The sequence below is a fragment of the Haemaphysalis longicornis genome, unplaced genomic scaffold, assembly GCF_048455015.1.
Source record: "Haemaphysalis longicornis isolate Haplotype H1 unplaced genomic scaffold, Haemaphysalis longicornis Haplotype H1 scaffold_7, whole genome shotgun sequence".
NCBI classification, from domain to species: Eukaryota; Metazoa; Arthropoda; class Arachnida; order Ixodida; family Ixodidae; genus Haemaphysalis; species Haemaphysalis longicornis.
The window spans coordinates 58,885,172-58,902,883 of record NW_027526422.1 but is presented as its reverse complement, the minus strand read 5'-3'; the positions used below and the strand labels follow the sequence as shown (position 1 = coordinate 58,902,883).

At 44.2% G+C, this 17,712-nt stretch overlaps 1 protein-coding gene across 1 annotated transcript; it reads right to left on the bottom strand.

Annotated features, from left to right (window-relative positions):
• Positions 1-850: 850 nt before the first annotated feature.
• Positions 851-13,516, bottom strand: LOC144145750 (malectin). Its single transcript, XM_077677457.1, has 4 exons — positions 12,925-13,516; positions 9,605-9,784; positions 7,410-7,467; positions 851-5,619 (listed from the first exon to the last, which is right to left on the bottom strand). The coding sequence occupies exons 1-4, from the start codon at positions 13,273-13,275 to the stop codon at positions 5,384-5,386; spliced, it is 825 nt and encodes a 274-aa protein (XP_077533583.1). The 5' UTR covers positions 13,276-13,516; the 3' UTR covers positions 851-5,383.
• Positions 13,517-17,712: the final 4,196 nt, after the last annotated feature.

Below are 17,712 nucleotides of genomic sequence, written 5' to 3'. Positions count from 1 at the left end.
TTTGCAAATGCTGCTACACGTAGAAGGTCACAACATTGTCTGACTTATCTGTCCATTGTTTGGAACGTGGCTGCATTGCAAGCTTGGTGGACCTGCAGGCTAGACAACAAAGACGTTTGTGATTGTTTGTGTTTCCAAACAAAAATTCTCAAACAAGACAAATATCTCAGGCCTATTCTTCCCCGGTAAGCAGTCGGATACACGTTGGCACTGCTCGACAGAGAGTTGGCCTTCTTAGATACGTCAAATAACTTCCATCAGATTTATTTATTCTTACACCTGCCTCCACCCCTATTTATTAAGACTCTATGCAAGTGTCCGAAGTTAAAAAAAAGTGCAGTGGTTAGCCAGTGCTCCCCCCATCCTGCAAAATTTTTATGCTTTTATGTCGTCAATTCACACGTGCACAACAAAATGCTTCGACAAGAAGGGCATCCAGAAATATGGAAAATACCTAAATTTATAGAAATAAACAGAAAATTTGAAGCCTATAATTATAATGCTTGGATAAAGTAATGTGAAACCCATGGAACACTCGAGTATGGGTGTGCTAAGCACTTTCTCTAAAAATATTTTGTGTTAATAAAATTCTCCTTAAAGCTGCATTTGGTGCTTGGACACTCCACAACTCTGCGATTGAAGGAGTTTCGAGAATCACTTAGAAATGGTGATAATTATTTCATCTTTAGTAATTAAAAAAAAGGGCACTGGGAGTTGTGGCCTGAGTGTGCACTCAGACATATGTTGCAGTGACGACCTTATTGCATTGCAAGCGGTTAAATTGATCATACTGCAGAAACACAGATATGAAGTTGGGCTTCTGCCTTTATGGTGCAGTGAAAAGGCACGATTCACAATCACAAAAATTTAATTTATGCCCTCGAACCAGTTGAGATACAGAGTGTGAAGGTGACAGGTTCACATACGGGCAGGTTTACTTTCGCATGCCAAACCATACACACTTTGATGCATGACAAACGAGGCCTGCAATGCTGCTTTCTGCCACACATCAAGGTATAAAATGTCAGCAGTTGTTTTGGTTCCCATTCAGCTTGTCGGCCTATCTCTTGCACTGATTACGCGGACGACAATCGTTCAGATCTAGCCCCTTGCTCTATCTATAGCACCGATGACGAGGATGACAATGACTGTGATGCAACGTTTAGATCTAGTTCCTTGGCCAATCTACAATGCCGACTAAGATGACGACCATGACAATGACCATCATCCACGCCTAGCTTCTTGGCAAATTCCTTTCGTCCAAGAAAAGGACTCCAATGCCAACTTTAATCATAGTGGTATCCCCAGTGGTATCCCATTAGGATTACATGTCAGAAGACAACCACCTCACCCTTTTTACTTTCACAAAGAAAGTTCAGAGAGTTAACCAAAGAATATGTATTCTCTCCCCATTCTATTCTATTCTCTATATGTATTTTCCCACCCCCACCCCTTATAAAATGCCATCAGGCCCTTAAGGAACTAATAAATGAAATGAAATGAATAACAAGTATCCCAACCACCATTCAAGGACTTGTTTGCACGCCCTGCGCATTATTTGGCATTCCAGGCCGGTTTGCACTGAATGGCTGCACTGATTCAGACATGCTAAACCAACGCGTTGCCGGTTACAAGAGTTGGTGGGACACGGGGTAAGCAACGCAATTACGGATTGCACCTTCAAGCTGCCACGCAGTTTTGGTTTGCGTAGACGATTTTAAGCAGGGCAAAGAATCACCTGCATGCACAGCACACAGCATGTTGCCAAGAAGAGCAAAAATAAATCTTTTACTACACTTACCGTATTTTCGCGCGTATAACCCGCACCAAAAATGCGAAAATTTCAGTGGCAAAGTGGGGGTGCGGATAATTAGTGGGGTTTTTCCTTTAGTGCAGCTTCACGGCAATGCGCGTTGTGCCGTGAAGATGATCTTGTGTACATCAGTGAGGACTGCGGCTCAAGTGATAGCTCTAACGAGAGCAGTGACACTGAGTGAATTGTGACTTTCACCTAGCAGTCAGTGCATTCTACTTAGTACAGTGAAATCTCGTTGATACGTTTTTCATGGGAACGAGAAAATAGAACATATGTGAAAATCGCATTATCAAAGGAGGTTACAAACTGGAGGAGATTACACATGCTTCATCAGCAACTCACTTTTATTGAGCAACATTGAAGTAGCTAGTCAATTTGTGCGGCACTTTCTGCTTTTCAACGTCCAGGACTAAATTCTTGTGAAACGTAAAAATAGGACGCTGCTGGTATCTTTCGCTTCGCTAGACACTGTTTTTGAACAATTCGTGCCATGCCTCAAATCGGTGAAGCCAGACGCCGGATGGCGCAACTGACCCTTTGACGTTCACTCCTGCCGCTCTAACTTCTTTGAAGCACGTAAGCAGGAAGTCTTCCGGTGTGATTGTGATACGTTTCGCAAGATGGCGCAGTGTATCTCCTGACGTAACATCATCATTGGGTGAAGTGGCCATGCCTGGCAGCGATGTTTTCGCACCAAAACCGGCATCGGCTTGGCAACATACAGATCGTGCCTTGTTGGAATGCGGTTTGAGCTAGTATAGCGAAGAATAAACGCAAGATTTGTAGAAATGTCGGTCAAGGTCCACATTGGTGGTCATATTATCCAACTTTTGGCAAAAACGTGATTGTATTAAATGTACAAAAATACGTTGTTTCTAAGGGACGTCGGCCAAGAACGAAAAAAAAAAAAAAAACGTATTAGGTCGAAAAACGTATTATGCCGAATCGTATCAATGAGATTCCACTGTATACACTTTTTCTGTCTACATAGTACGTGATGTGTTCCTTGAGCAGTAGCTTTGGTGCTGCCTTTCCTGTATCAAATGTGCGGGCAATGCTCGAGGTTTTTTTCTTCTTTTCCGGCGGGCTGAAAGTGGGAGTGCAGATTACATGCCAGGGCGGGTTATACGCGCGAAAATACAGTATACCTTTTAATTAAAGATTTGGTGGCCAACACTACACTTGTAAAATAAATGTTGTACAGCAATGTGGCAAATGTTATGGGATACAGAATACTTCTACGGGTGAACGATGAAGCATTCAGACTAGGTACGGCACATGCCGGTTCTACGGTAGGTAAACAACTGCGAGAAAAAAAAAAGAAAAGCACAACTCATCTTCTTCAACAGGAAACCAATTTTTCCAATTTTGTGTGTCCAGAAAGTAAGAGTTCATTACGCCAAAAAACTTTTTAATGTAGAACACACTTGTATATTTTACACGCATGAACATATAAATTTCTCTTTTCCCCGCTTCCCATTCATAAAATTATGTCGACGACGCAAAAGACGTCCATCCAATGAGAAATACTGTTTTGAGGAAGTCATGCCAATAAAAGGTAAAAGAGAAGCATGAAACAACCAGAAAGTCACCTTGCACATCAAAATCATTTGTATTAACACTCATAAATACGATGCCACTAGAAGCAGCAGTACTCATCTGAAGGAGGAAAGGCTGTCGTTGCCAATCTAACATCACAGGTTCATTTGCACAAGTTCATCCACGAGCAACACAATGACAACAAGTAATGAACAAGAAAAGGATGCAAAAGAAGAAAACAACCGGAAGAACAGTTCTTATGAGCAACAATGAAAAAAAGGAAAAAGAAAAAGCAAACAGACCTGGAGGGCGTAGCCAAGGAACACAACCCTTCACTGCTTCACAACAAACCAAACCTTCCAACCGTTCCACCAAATAAAAAAGAGAAACAACAAAAGCAATAACAAACAAAGACAACAAGTGAGTTCCGGGTAATGTCTAGAATCCCCTCCTTGAAATGCTGGCAACCTGGGCACAGCTGCTAAGTGATGTGCTCTTGGCATGCTCCCAAAGTCATTACGTCCAGTTTATCACGGGCAGTTCAGTCACGACATGGTAACATGCGTTCATAACCCACGTTCGGCTTGAAATGCTTGTTGGCCTGTGTTCAAGGTTGTGACATTGCAGATGCTTCTCCTGTTGGCACGAGGCAAAAGCCATTACCCTCGCTTAAAAATTCTGCCACAGAAAGAGGGCACACCGGAAATGTTGCGGGACTTGGTCATGGTTACAAGCGATAGCCTATATCACCAAAGCTGGCACAAATGTTTGTCGTCCTTCATAAGGGATTCACTCCACTACCATGCTCTGGATGCAACCTAGGTTTTCCACACATGGCAGGTGAAGGAGTCTCATAGAAAAGTGTTGCGATCGGGATAAATTCTGATCTACAGGTACTCCGTTTCCATGGTTGGCCATTGATTCATTTCCGTTCTGATGTGCTTAAGTTAAGATCTACACTGCGACGTGCTTTGAAATGTCAAACTGGATTGGTGTGTTGGCAAACGAGCTACGGTGCATGTATTTTACAGTGTTGGTGCACTGTCCTATGCTGAAGCTCAAGTCATAGTTTTATAACAATTCATGACAATTTAATTAAAGTAAGAAGTCACACGAAAGTTGTTGTGAAGCACCGGATTACATCTGCATTGCAGTTTTACCAATGTGCACAAAAAGCACTGAGAGCACTTTTTTAGAACACAATGCCACCAAGAACCTCTAATTATGAGCCTAGCAGTAATACAGCGAGTGATACGATTTCCACTGCAAGTGTGTTAGACACAACCACACAACTCTCTCTCTTGCGTAGATTTCTCTGCTCATAAAATGGCCTGAAATCGTGAAACTGAATGAAATTGTGAACAAAAAAGGTCAGCAAAGGGAGTACAACTCGGGGCTACTGAGTTGAAGGTCGCAGTCAACAGTCCAACAATTCATGCAGATCTTTACAAAGACACCCCTATCCCATTTTCAGCCGCGCTTGTCAGAAAGGAAGTCGGACATCGAGAGATAAATGGAACAGAGCGCACAATGTGAATGCATCACACTATTCAGCACCTGGAGAGACCAACTATGAAACCATGAATCACATGCCAAAGAGCAAGAAAAAGAAAAAGAAAACTTTCCCAACGACTATGGCTGCACGTACCTATACAAGCTTCACAATGAAATGTGGCGCATACTTGCTTCGTGACCCATGCTTGCATACCGATCCCCTCCACCAGGGTCCGCGCACACACCACGCACGCAAACAACGATGAGAAACCGCACCCCCTTGCAGGTCCCTTGGAACGCAGGGAAAACTCTCACAGCCGACTCCTCCCACACACGGGGCCTTGGAACAGTGGCACCCACGAAGGACAGACACACGCAGCCTTTTTCCCGCAGTCCAACAGAACTGAAAACACAACACAGCCCCATCATCCCACAATGGCACCCACCCTTTCTCTCCACATTCACGGCACTCTGGGCTAGATGAGAGAGGGAGGGAGAGAGACAGAGAGAGTAGAAAACAGTGCCCCTGCCCCCTCAGAGCTTGCAGAGGCAGAAGAGCAGCGGGATGAAGGCCCCGATGGCGACAAAGATGGGCAGGAGGGCGCTGCTGTCGTCTCCGGTGTACGGGTTGGGGCTGCGGGGGCCCGAGGGACGGCGCGGCTGCTGCGAGCCGTAGGCGGAGTCCCCGGAGCCGTGTCTCGAGGGCAGCTCCTCCTCTTCCTCATCCTCCTCCTCTTCCAGCTCCTCCAAGGGCGGCATCTCGGGGACGTCTGGAACAGGGACAGTTGCTCACCGTCACCATCGGCCCCACTGCCAGTACACTGCAGACCTCTGCTTCCATCCCACACCAGCTTCACCCCCCCCCCCAAATTTTTTTACTCCATCCCACAACTTCATTCCCACCTCCCTGACCCAACATTTTTTTTCCCAGTATTTGCTTCATTACAGTACTGCCTGCTGTCTAAGATGCTCTGCCCAAGTTCACTTTTCATTTTCTAGGGGTGCACAGATTATTCGAAACTTCAAATAAATCCCAAATTCAGAAATTCGATTCACAATACAGTCCTTCAGATTGAAGTCGCTGAGCTTTTTAAATAATAACAAATACTAACCCGACCTAACCAAAGTCGGATTTCCCGCAAATAGTGTACATGTACAATTTTTCTTCACAGTATAACATACCCTCACACTAGCTTTTCCACACAATTATAAAAGTGGCAAGAAAAATGCTCATTCTGTATAAATGTGCATAAAAGAAAAGTAAGAAGTTAGAAGATCACTTTTTATGATTGATTGATTGATTCTGGGGTTTCATGCACCAACGCTACAGAGGCAGTGAGGTACGCCGTTGTTGGGGTCTCTGGATTAATTTAGACCACCTGAAGATTTTTAATGCGTGCTGGAATCTCCAACACATGGGCATTTTTGCTTCTCACCTCCATCAGAAAACCGGCCAGCGTGGCTGGGAATCGAACCCGTATCATCCTTGAGCTCAGCAGCACAAAGCCATAGCCAGAAGATCACTCTTTCTAAAAGTTTGCGAATATTCAAAACTTCATACTTTATGAGTAGTGTCTGTCATTCAATTGGAGAATTCGTAGCGCAGTTTTGTCTTTTGAAGTATTTGAACTTTTCGAGTACTCCAAGTATACGAACAATAGAAAAATAAAAGTTGGCTTTCCCGCATGACATGCAAACTTAAAACTTCACCGCACGGCACGCCTCTCAGGGTTGGCTTTCTCGCATGGCGCCGAAGCTGTGCACACAAAACCGTAGCACGTGTAAGCTTTGCACAAAACACAAGTCAATGCCAACTCTGGTGTCTTGAAACTCAAAAAGAACCATACTTGTGTAAAATATATGTCAAAATGAAGATTCCTGTAAAAATGGGAGCATAAGTGAGGAATAGAGAGTTACTACTTCTTAGCAACACTTGCAGTACAGTCATACAAGCCACTAGAATGCCTAGCCTCTATTCAATGAGTACTACTATATCTCATCTCCTCATGACAGTGTGTGTCACATTTTTGCTCCTTAATCTTTTCCGCTGCTGAATCTTTTTTAAGAAGCAGTAGTCCATGAACATTGAGATTTGGTAAGTAGTGACTGACCAAGTTTTTTTTTTTTTTTTTTAACGTAGCCATGTTTTAGAAGCTCTGTACACAATGTGAAAATATCGGATTGGATTTGCAGTCAGTTTTGACCATTCGCATTCGGTTCGCAGTCCCAAATTTCGTATTTGCGCACCGCCACTTCTTTTCCCCAGGAGAGAACTGCATAAACACTAACCGATCAGCTGAGCTAGCTAGTTTGAAATTGGACCAGCTGCACATCAACATTGTCAGTCAGCAATCCCCCACTCCCGCCCAGTCCCGTTATGTCAGGCCACAAGGGGACCCCAGCCTGCCCGTTACTATAAACCTGCGTGCTAACGCATTAGCATTACTTTTGGCCAATGGCATTGACCAGGAATGACGCTAATGTGAATGCACAATGGCATTTACTTCTAGTCCGAGAGAAAAACAAAATAACGGGAGAGATTCATGGCAAAAGAGCTCACCATCAAGAGTTCCTCTCATCACGTATATGGCGTTGATCTTTGGGTTGTCCCTGTAGCCCTGGTGAATGAAATGCACATAGCACACTGTCAAACAATTCCCCGGTCAGCAGCACACAAGCAGCACAAGTAAAATGGGCTTAGTTCGGCTGCCCACTACGAGACGTGTTTAGTCCATAAACTTACACCCTTTGATCCGTTGCTGCCCTCGCAGGGAAGAAGAGTGCGCTCTATACAATAGTGGTATTTGCCACTGATTGCAAAGTGGCACACACTGACTGACATAGTTGCTTAATGAAGTTTTGCCCTAGGACTTCTATTCTTGCAGTTCTGTTTGCTAGTTAGCACAGAAAAATTTCGTACATATCCTACTATTTTTCTTAGGCATAAGCACGTCACTGCAGGTACTATAAATATGCCTAGAATGTATTACACATTTGCCGAATAAGATTTCGTATGAAAACCTAAGCATTTGTTTTTAAACTTATTAGAATAGAAAAGCATGTTGTCGTAGCTTTATTTGTGTGTGTTCAGTATTTTAAAGCGAACTGTTGAGGGAATTTTTTTTTAATAAAACCAGCAAGAAATTGGCAATAAAAATGAGTCAAAAAGCAAAACATAGCACCCACCGAGCACCTCATTATCACCAAACCCCTGATATAACAAATCTTTGCATTTCTAAATTTAAACTAAAAACTTTTTTGTTACGCACTTCTGTTTGATTGAACTTTAACTGCAGTACTACTATGTGTTTTTGTTAATGTACCATTCATATCCCAATTTGTGAATAGGCTGCAGTAGCATTCATTGTTGTTTTTAGTGTTCCTGCTTCTTAGTGTAATAATTTTTTTCTTTGGTTCTTGTATTCATCGTTCTCTGTTTCATGCTAAGTGTTCATTTGCTGACATTGTATTCTAGTGTTGCTTGATATTTATTTTAGAATCATCATGGGAGGTCCCCCGCCTGCGGTTCTTACCTTGGGACCTCCCAGTGCCTCTGTACCCATTCATGTTTCATATTCACGCTTTGTAAATAAAATTCAATTTGATTCAATTCAAGAAGAAAAAGAAAACATCCCAGAACTGATCTCAGCTGACTAAAGACATGACACGTTCTCCTCAGCCTCTTTATACAGATGAACCCCGTAATAATGAACACTAATATAGTGAATTATCAGCTATAGCGAACTAAATATGAACTTTGGTTGGTCACGCTTCATTTCAATGACAAGACTTCTTTCATAACGAAACTGAAACCGCGAGAGCCGCGCGCAATATCAGATATAACGAAGAAATATTTGACCAGGAGGCTGAGAAGCTACTTGGAAAAAGCCCCCGGCATTCGAAACTGCACAACTATGAAGGCCCTTTTGCTCATGAACACTGCAGAAAACTCCATCCCGCTCAGTGCTGTGAGCAGCCACCAGATGAAGATCACATCCTTCATCAAAGAAGTGAAGACGCAGGCCTGTTTCGTCAAGTAAACTTTGTTCAGTTGTAATTTCAAGCACTCATGTTCCGGTTCGATTGATTGTAGGGTTTAACGCCCCAACGCAACGCGGGCGATTAGGCGCGCCATAGTGGAGGGCTCCGGATTAATTTTGACCACCTGGGGATCTTTAACGTGCGCCGAAATCTCGAACGCACGGGCGTTTTCGCTTTTCGCCTCCATCAGAAAAGCGGCCGCGGCGGCCGGGAATCGAACCCGCGACCTCGTGCTCAGCAGCGCAACGCCTTAGCCATCGAGCCACTGCGACGGGTTCATGTCCCGGTTCATTGAGCTTGAAATGCAACAAGGAGAAAAGTAAGGGTTACCTTGTTTATAGTGGGTTCAAAGCCTTTTTGTATGAAGTATTTTTGGCGCGAGCCAGACTGTTGATTTGTTAGAGCCGATTTCTACCTCTGCTGTTACAGCGAATATTGGATATAACGAATTAATTGCTGTTCCGATACTGGGGCTCTTCGATTTACAATCTCGGACTCGCCGCAAATAGTCCGCGGGTAGTCCGAGGATTCCCCGAAGCCATAGGGATACATGGGAAAATCGAATACCGGACTGCTTCTCGGGGAGTCCGCAGTGAGTCCAAGACTGTAAATCGAAGAGTCCTACTACTTCACTATAACGAGGTTCGACTGTACCGATGTGCTTACCCAACTAAGTGTGCATGCCGTGAGGCGCAGCAGTTGCTTCCGACTCACCTTGATGAATTCCACCTTGATTTTTCCGTCGTGGGTGGACTCCTCGTCGTTGATGAGCAGCTTGTTGCCCTTGATGCTGAAGGCGATGTACTCGTCGTGAGCCACCCCTCGTCCAACCCGAGCGTAAATGTCCAGGTCAGCGGCCACAGTGTGCTGCCGATTGAGGACTACGTCGAACACCTGCGCACGTTTCCCAAACGAGAGCACACTAAGCAATGAAGTGCGAAGGAAAGTTTGACATCCACCTCAATGCAGCCTTACGGCAACAAAGGAAAGCTGCAGAGCTTTCTTGGAAATTTCGAAGTCGAAGAAAAATTTGTCCTGGTCCAGGATTCAAACCCAGGACCACCACTTCAGGGGGCAGGCACATGGGTCTTTGGGACCAAAAAATTGCACAAAAAAAAGCATTTTTTTTAGGTATCACTTTTCTCTTGATTTGCACAGTTTTTCCTCCCTCCAAAAAATTCTGTACATGGAACAGTACCAGGTTCTTATAAAAGCCATAGAGGCCCGATTTCAACAAAGAAATAATTACTTTTCCATAATTCCCCACTTCTTCGCCAAGAGTGGTATCGCAGTGATACAAAATTCTCGAGAGGTATATCCCAGCATGTAGTGCAGCTAGGAACATCATTTCTTTTGCACTGCGAAGCTGAATGTGTAAACCATGCGCTATGGGAAGCAGGTTTCGCATTTTTTGTTTCAGTAGTTGTTTAATTAGCATTATTTTTAATTGGTTAGCAGGAGCAGTTCAAACCTACAAGTTAGAATTGATTTAAACATATCTGTGACTGCAAAACAAAATAACTGCTTCCCACATTTCATTCTTCACAACTTCTGGTATCAATTCATGTCTTGCTGGTAATCTTTTGTTGAATAGTTTTTTTCATATTGTTCTCAAGAACAATCAAGGAAGACATTTAATTAGCTTGGAAACTAGTACCTCACATCAAAACAAATTAGATATTTGAAATCAGCTAAAAAACGGAACAAGCCCATGAAGTTGCGTCAAAATTGGCTGGAATGCAAAAAAACAATACAAAGAAAAATGTTTCTAAGACCAGTGTGCTCCCTTAACTGCTGCACAGCTTTCATTTGTAGCCGTACGGCTGCAATGAAGTGGATGCCAAATTTTCATTCATAGGAACTTAATCCACCTTGGGCATTTCCCCTAAATCTGGTTGATTAAGTAATGAAGTCTGACAGATGCGAACACGTACAAGTAAATCATTCTCGAAAGGAAGCAAGGCTTCTTTTCTCTAAACCTCCTCTCGTAGCACAGCTTTCCTTTTTGCGTATTTTTGTGGACCTAAATTGAAGGTAGAACTAACTCTGACTTCCCTAAACCTTTTCTTCTCCTCCTGGCTCTCTTCGTGCCATATTTTATTGGAGGACGTGACAGCCAAGGAGCATTTGTTTCTCGACGTCACGTTATTTGTGGCTGGAAATCAAGAGCGCGTCCGCTCTAAAAATGTTTTTTTCTCCCTTGATTAAACAAAGACGCAGAATCTGCTTCAGAGAAGACGGATGGGTCAAGAGCACCCTTAGGGCTTTTGACTATTGCTCAGCGATACACGTGACAAAGACTGGTGAATGACCAACATCTACTAAAACCGTTCGGAGAGAGGGACCGATGTGAATTAAGTCACTTTTGTTGCTCGTGTTAGTCGAGCTCCATGGGGGGTCAGTATCCTGCTTACAGCTGCACGTGAGTGCTTCGCCTTTTTAACCGCCCTTAGAAAACTGCTGTTGCTTTTCGGAAATCCCTACGGCAATTATGTTGCATTTCAGAACTTCATTTGGTTTCTACAAGTGCGAAAGCGGGGCTAATGCTTCAAGCAGAACATGCATGGTTAACCTAGTGCGCACCATCATGTGGGTTTTATTACACCTTGTGATGGGGTGGCCAAGGGAAACGTTCCAAGTTCCTAATAAAATTATGTGAAGCCTGTTGCCTGGTTGAGTTTGGCGGCTGTAACTCTGCTCGAAAGCATAGGATTTAGTCTCAGAAGCTGCACAACACACCAAGCTCACATGCGCAACAATCGTAAGGTAAATAAATGATAAACACTGAAAATACATCCTCAAAACATGGAACCCTAGTTATGTGGTTGTTTTGCATTATTTTTTTTATAGATATTTAAAAAAAATAGAGGCTTCATGGGGTCTGGAGGACTGCGAAATGGGGACATTACATAGTTAACTTAGTGACTCAATGCACGACGCCTTGCATTAGGATTTTCTAAAGATTCGTATTGGCGAGCGGCCAAAGACGACCTTAGGCCCGTTTGAACGTGTAATAGGAATACACATTGAACTCAGGAGGTGAATGCAATTACTAATAAAGCAGCGCAAAATGAAATGAAAAGTAAGATTATGCTTTTCCCCTACGATACACAAACGCAAAATGGTACCATGTCATACTAAGTGTCAGCAGACAAAATTTAAAAAAAAAGAAGGTATGCACATGGAGATGGTGAGAAATGAGTACGCCGACGCTTTTCGCATTAAATTGCACACTATTTCTAATTATGCCCCACAACGATCCATGCCCCTATGACGCATTAACTAGTCAACTCCCACAGCCTCCAATTTAACGTGCCTCTTGGATTCCCACATTTGTCCATTCGGAGCACATCGAAACGTGCGATTGTTTGCTCTGCACCTACACACGATTACTTCCATTTAAGCAATCCCAAGAAAAAGGAGGCCACTGCGCTCCAGACTTCAAGAGCACTAGTCAAGTATGATCGATTTCGGGCAGCACATGTGCACTGGACGAAAATGGGTAAGGGCGGAATTTGAGAGAGGGAAAATGTCAGGCAAATTGGGAGTTCACGCGAGAATGTCAGGCAGCGATGTGCGATTTAAGGCAAGTGAGGAGGCTCGACTTAAAACGTGTCAAACAGCGCGCGTGCCTCGTTGGCAATACTAAGTACTCTGAAAATCGAACACGGAAGCGCTTAGCGTGGGCCAGCTCTTGAGCCTGCAGCAGGGATGCACGTGTAAAAAAAAAAGAAAGAAACGAGGTCTCTCCTCGTCAAATCCACGCAAACAAGTAGGCATGCAACAGAAACCGGCCTTGGTAAAATGTGGGCAGCATTAAACCAGCAGATGGTTCGGCTTATCACGAAGTTCCGGTCCATCGGTAGAGGTTACGTTTAAATGGAGCGGATGCGCTCAAACGGCAACATGGGAAAACGCATGGGAATCATCCAGGGGCTCAGTGGGTCACAAGTACAGCGTCAATTGCAGCCTCGCGTGGACGCGAGCGGCGACGCAACGCCACGCAAGCCGGACGCGCAGTGCACGCGCCTCACCTTCCGTCCCGGCGAATCGAAGTACACCTCGCAGAACTTGAGGACTAGAACGTAGTCGCCGTCCTTGTTCACCGGTATGTCGTAGCCGAAGGTGGCCGTGTGGTACCGCTCGGTCTGGTACAGGATATGGTCGTTCCTCGGTGCCCGACCGATGACTAGAAGCTTCCCGTAGTCGGACGCCGTGCCGACTTTTCCGAACAGGGGATCCCGCTTGTACCGGATGCCGTGGGTGTCTACGTGCTCTTCTCCACCGGCGTTGATCGCGTAGATTACCTCGCCCAAACATAGGCCGGGATCACAGAAAGAGAGCAGAACGCTCAGCGGCAAAAGTAACGCTACCGAACGATGCATGCCTACGGCTGCGGCGAGCTGCTCGCCGGAGTCAATAAATAAAGGCTAGTACAAAAGCTAAGCTTTTTCTAAATGATTAGAAGCATAGATCCGTCCAGGTACGACTTTTTAAACCCTTCATGCATGGGATAATCTGTCTACTGCACACGAACTAACTAGCAGGCACGAACACACGACGAACATTGCAAAGCCCCCGAAGGAACAGAAATCCACGCTCGATGCGCCGCCGGCTGCGCGAAGCGACGCCAAAAGGCCACGCATCACAGAAGATAGGCTCGTATCTAATATAAAAAAGGCAGCGTCTCCTGCCACGCGCGTGGCAGCAGCCACGCCCCCCTGGCAACGGCTGCTGCCACGCGCGACGTCATAATGACGTCATAACATTAATAATTGTCATTATTTTGTGTAGTGTAGTCCGAAATACACATTTTTTTTTATTTGCAGTACAAAATAACGCACCATTGAACTGCTAAAACTTTTCTAAACAAACAATTTTTGTTCTTGCGGGAGCAGCCGGCGATGCTGCTGCTGCTGCCAGCTGCCGTATCGCGCACATGGAGTCGCGTATCCGAAAGCGTGACGAAGCTCCGATTTTCTCGGGCCGACAACGTAGATAAACCGGAGTTCATATTGTTAGAAGCACTATCTGAAAACGTGAGAAAGTTGCTTGTGATTATGTATTGCGTGGGGACCCAGCCAGCCTTTCCAGACCGCAGCAAAATAGCCGCTCTCGAGTAATGTTGACCTGTGACCGCTTGGTTATGCTTGGTGTACGCCGATGGTACCTGCGTACAGTTTCAGCGTACGTGAGACGACATCGCACAGCCGACTGGCCTCGTTCGAACAAGCTACGTTCCACACAAGAAAAGACACCGTCCGAGCGTAATTCTGTGAACCTTCCGACGCATGTCGGCGCGGCGGCATCTGCTATCAACAGTTTGCACCACGGCAAGTCCAGAATGCTTAAATGGGCGACCTGAAATCGCGGTGTGTGTTCTCGAAATGAAGACAACTTAGCAGCGCCAAAAGTTAATCAGAATGTACAGTGCCGAGGACGAAGGGTAGTGGCGGCAACCGTTTTTTACTAGGCACATGTGCGCATTACAATTACAGACAATTGCGCCGAGAATAGGAAAGGTAATCTTTGGTGTCCCCACACATGTACCACGTACGTACCACTACAGTAGATCTCCTCTTCTGAAATATTAGCAAGGAAAACTCGAAAATCGGGAAGTTCTTATTTTCTAGTGGGCGAAATTGTAGCTTAAAATTTGTTTTACACCCACGATACGTTTTATGAGCAGAAAAGTCTTGTGAGCATGCGCCACAAGGATCATAATTGCGTGATATTCAGCGCTTAAAAAGATTTCCTAGTAGAAACCAAATATTTCGTAGTAGGATACATGATTCTACAACAGTTTAGGACCTGCGACCTTCAAAAGGTAGACTAGCTAGACGCTTCATCTCATAGCCACTGCACTGGTATAACTTTCACGTCTCACTGTACCGTGGTGTACGCTATGTTGGCCAGACTTGACTGAGTCCCTCATGCAAAGGAAGTTAATTCAGGACACACCAGACGATAGGGTCAGAGAAGAGGCTGTAGAGACGGCAATAGGAAGGGTATACGCTTGGCCGGCCATCATGTCTAATGCACCTACATGCACTCCAGCATATGAAAACCTATGGGTTCTGCACAGGCTCAATAAGCAACGTCAAAGAGAATCTTAAGATATGCCTAGAACGTGAAAGCATCTACGGATTGTTTGTGTAAACAGGTATAAGCAGCGAGCATGCTGCAAATGTAATTGATAGGCAAACGTCAAGGCTATCATGGGGCGAATTTAACAAAAAGAAATGGTGCAAAAGATCCCAATTTCAAACTACATTGATGTTATATGTGCATACACTATAAACACAGTCATCAGTATGTTAACTGTACGTAAACACTCAAGTGATATGATCAAACGGAACTAGAGGCCCCACTGCAATCGCCCAGTTATGTTTCTTTGCAGTGGAATAGGTCGGTATCTGTTAGTCGCACAAACAAGATTCTCTGATGGCATGGAGAAATAGCTGGAAAGTGGCTATGGAGCTCCAGCTGCTTTACACATTTTCTGTAATACCAGTTATTTGTTTGAAGTTTGCAATAAAATTGATCTCATTTGTTAGTCTTTTTAATTAATGAACGAAACTTTTCATGGCCACAAAACGGTGGTCGATAAACAAATGCTCACTTTCTTTAGTGGCTTGTAACGATTCACTAGAATTTCACATGGCCAACCCAAGGAATCCATGGCTCGTACACTGCAGGGTAGTGCTAGTCTCCAAAAACATTTGCCAGGACGACTGGAAACTAGTGCGGCCCACAGGCTCCATAGGTGGAAACCAGTAGCCCACCCACAGTGCCATAAAACAGCTAATGAATGGAGTGAGTCTCTGCTAAATATTAAGCAGGTTCAAAGGGTAGGTTCGCATTGATAGATTTTGTGCCATCGTTCACTGTGCGTAGATTAACTATAACGGGCACAATAGTCATTTTTGTTATTTCAGACAGTTGAAGGGTTGCCTAAATGTTCTTTAACAAAACAAAAAGTGAAAGCTCTCAGGGATTTTAAAAACATTGTTTAGCCTCTCCAGCAATTGTCCCAGCCTGAAGGAACTCAGCTGATAGTTGGTGCCGACTGTCGTCCTCGCTTGCTAGCTCCCTGACCAAGCACATGAATGCAGTGACTAAGAAAGATGGTGACCAAAGTGAGAAGAGAAGGTGGATCCCATACAACAGCCCTTGATCATCTAAACACCAGAAAAAAGCGCCGATGACTCACAGGCCACGACTAGGGCGTTAAAATACCTTTTGACATACATTTACAACCTTTTATCAAAAAAATCTTGATTACACACAGTCCCTCCATGGAAGGGGTTTGTTTCTGACAAGGTCGTTGAAATTTGTTATTAGTGACAACATAAACTCATCATTGGTCCCTTTCATTCAGCACACTTACGGGCTTCGTTTTAAAAACCCTGCTGTTTCTATTTCACGTATAAATGAACTGCTTATGCAATATTCTCTTATTTACCTATGTTCGAAGTAAACTGTGTTATACCGTAAAATGTGATGTGCCGAGTGCATGCAGGTGTAACATTCTTCAATGGGACATGCAGAACATGAAGCTCAGTGCTGATAAACTTAAATCAGGGAAAATAAAGCTTCCCATGTTGCTTCTTTATTTTTGTAACTATTCTCTCTACCAAATACCTTGGTGGTAAACTCAACGAAGCTCACCTTTTCCCTAGGCCTTTATAATTGTTTTGCTCTGCAATTATACATTCTCAGCTGGAGCATGCCTGCTGAATTCAGGCCCCAACCACGCTTTACTATTTCTCAATTGCAGCTGTATGAAATGTTGCTCTTTAGGTTTTGCCAATGATTTCCAACAGGCCATTTAATTGGTGTCAGAACCATTTTATACCTTTAATTGCTATTTATAGCAAACAGTATTATATCATTTTTCATAACACATTTTGTTGTAACCTCATTCAATGATTTTGTTACCCCGCCAGCCTGGTTCATAAATCTTTGCGTGAACATGCCCGTCTTGCAGCTAATCTGCATTAACAGACACCACACATTTTGGCTTTCCAGCGTAGCTTTGGTGTCCGCAAAAAGGAATCTTTTTCTTGGCTCCTCTGCAGCAGAGCCTCTGCTCTGCAGCGCTTTGTAGAAAAAGATCACTTGCTGGTTTGGCTTTCCCGCAGGGCTCTAGTGTAGTGCAAGAAAGTATCGCGTGCTTATTCCTTTTTTGTTGAGGTTTTAATGCTGTGCATCTTCCAGAAGAACCCTGGCATTTTGTTTAGAAACGGAACTTCACAGCACAAACAGTGCAGAGAAAGTAGAGCTACTCACTTTTTGCATAGACACGGAAGTTTGGCAGATCACTTGTCATTGACAAGCAAGTGTTTGATTTCTGGCTTAAGGTGCAACGCTGGGATAGTTTACTAGCTGGGGGGAAAAAACACAGCACTGATAAACGGTACTGAAGTACTAGGAAAGGTGCCGTGATCAACATGGTTTCCATGTGTTGGCAGCTTTTTGGTCCAGTGTTTTTCATGAATATTTGCCAGGGGGCCTTAACATGGCCTGCTTTTGTGTAACAAAAATGCCAACAGTGAAGCACTTATCAATGCTCACATGCTGCTCATTGATACCAGAGCAAAAATACGTTCAGCAGTCATTTTATTGTTAAAGCCACCCATGATCCATACACCTTCCAGCTGTACTGCAACTTTCACAAACACCGACAGACATTCACATCTACGCACGTGGCCTTGGCTCCAGTTCTTGCACAAGGAATTAAGAAGTACTCTTGGGAGTGGGCAATGTCACGCTCGACACCAACCATTACCCCGAAGTTGTACTTGATGAACTATTTTTTA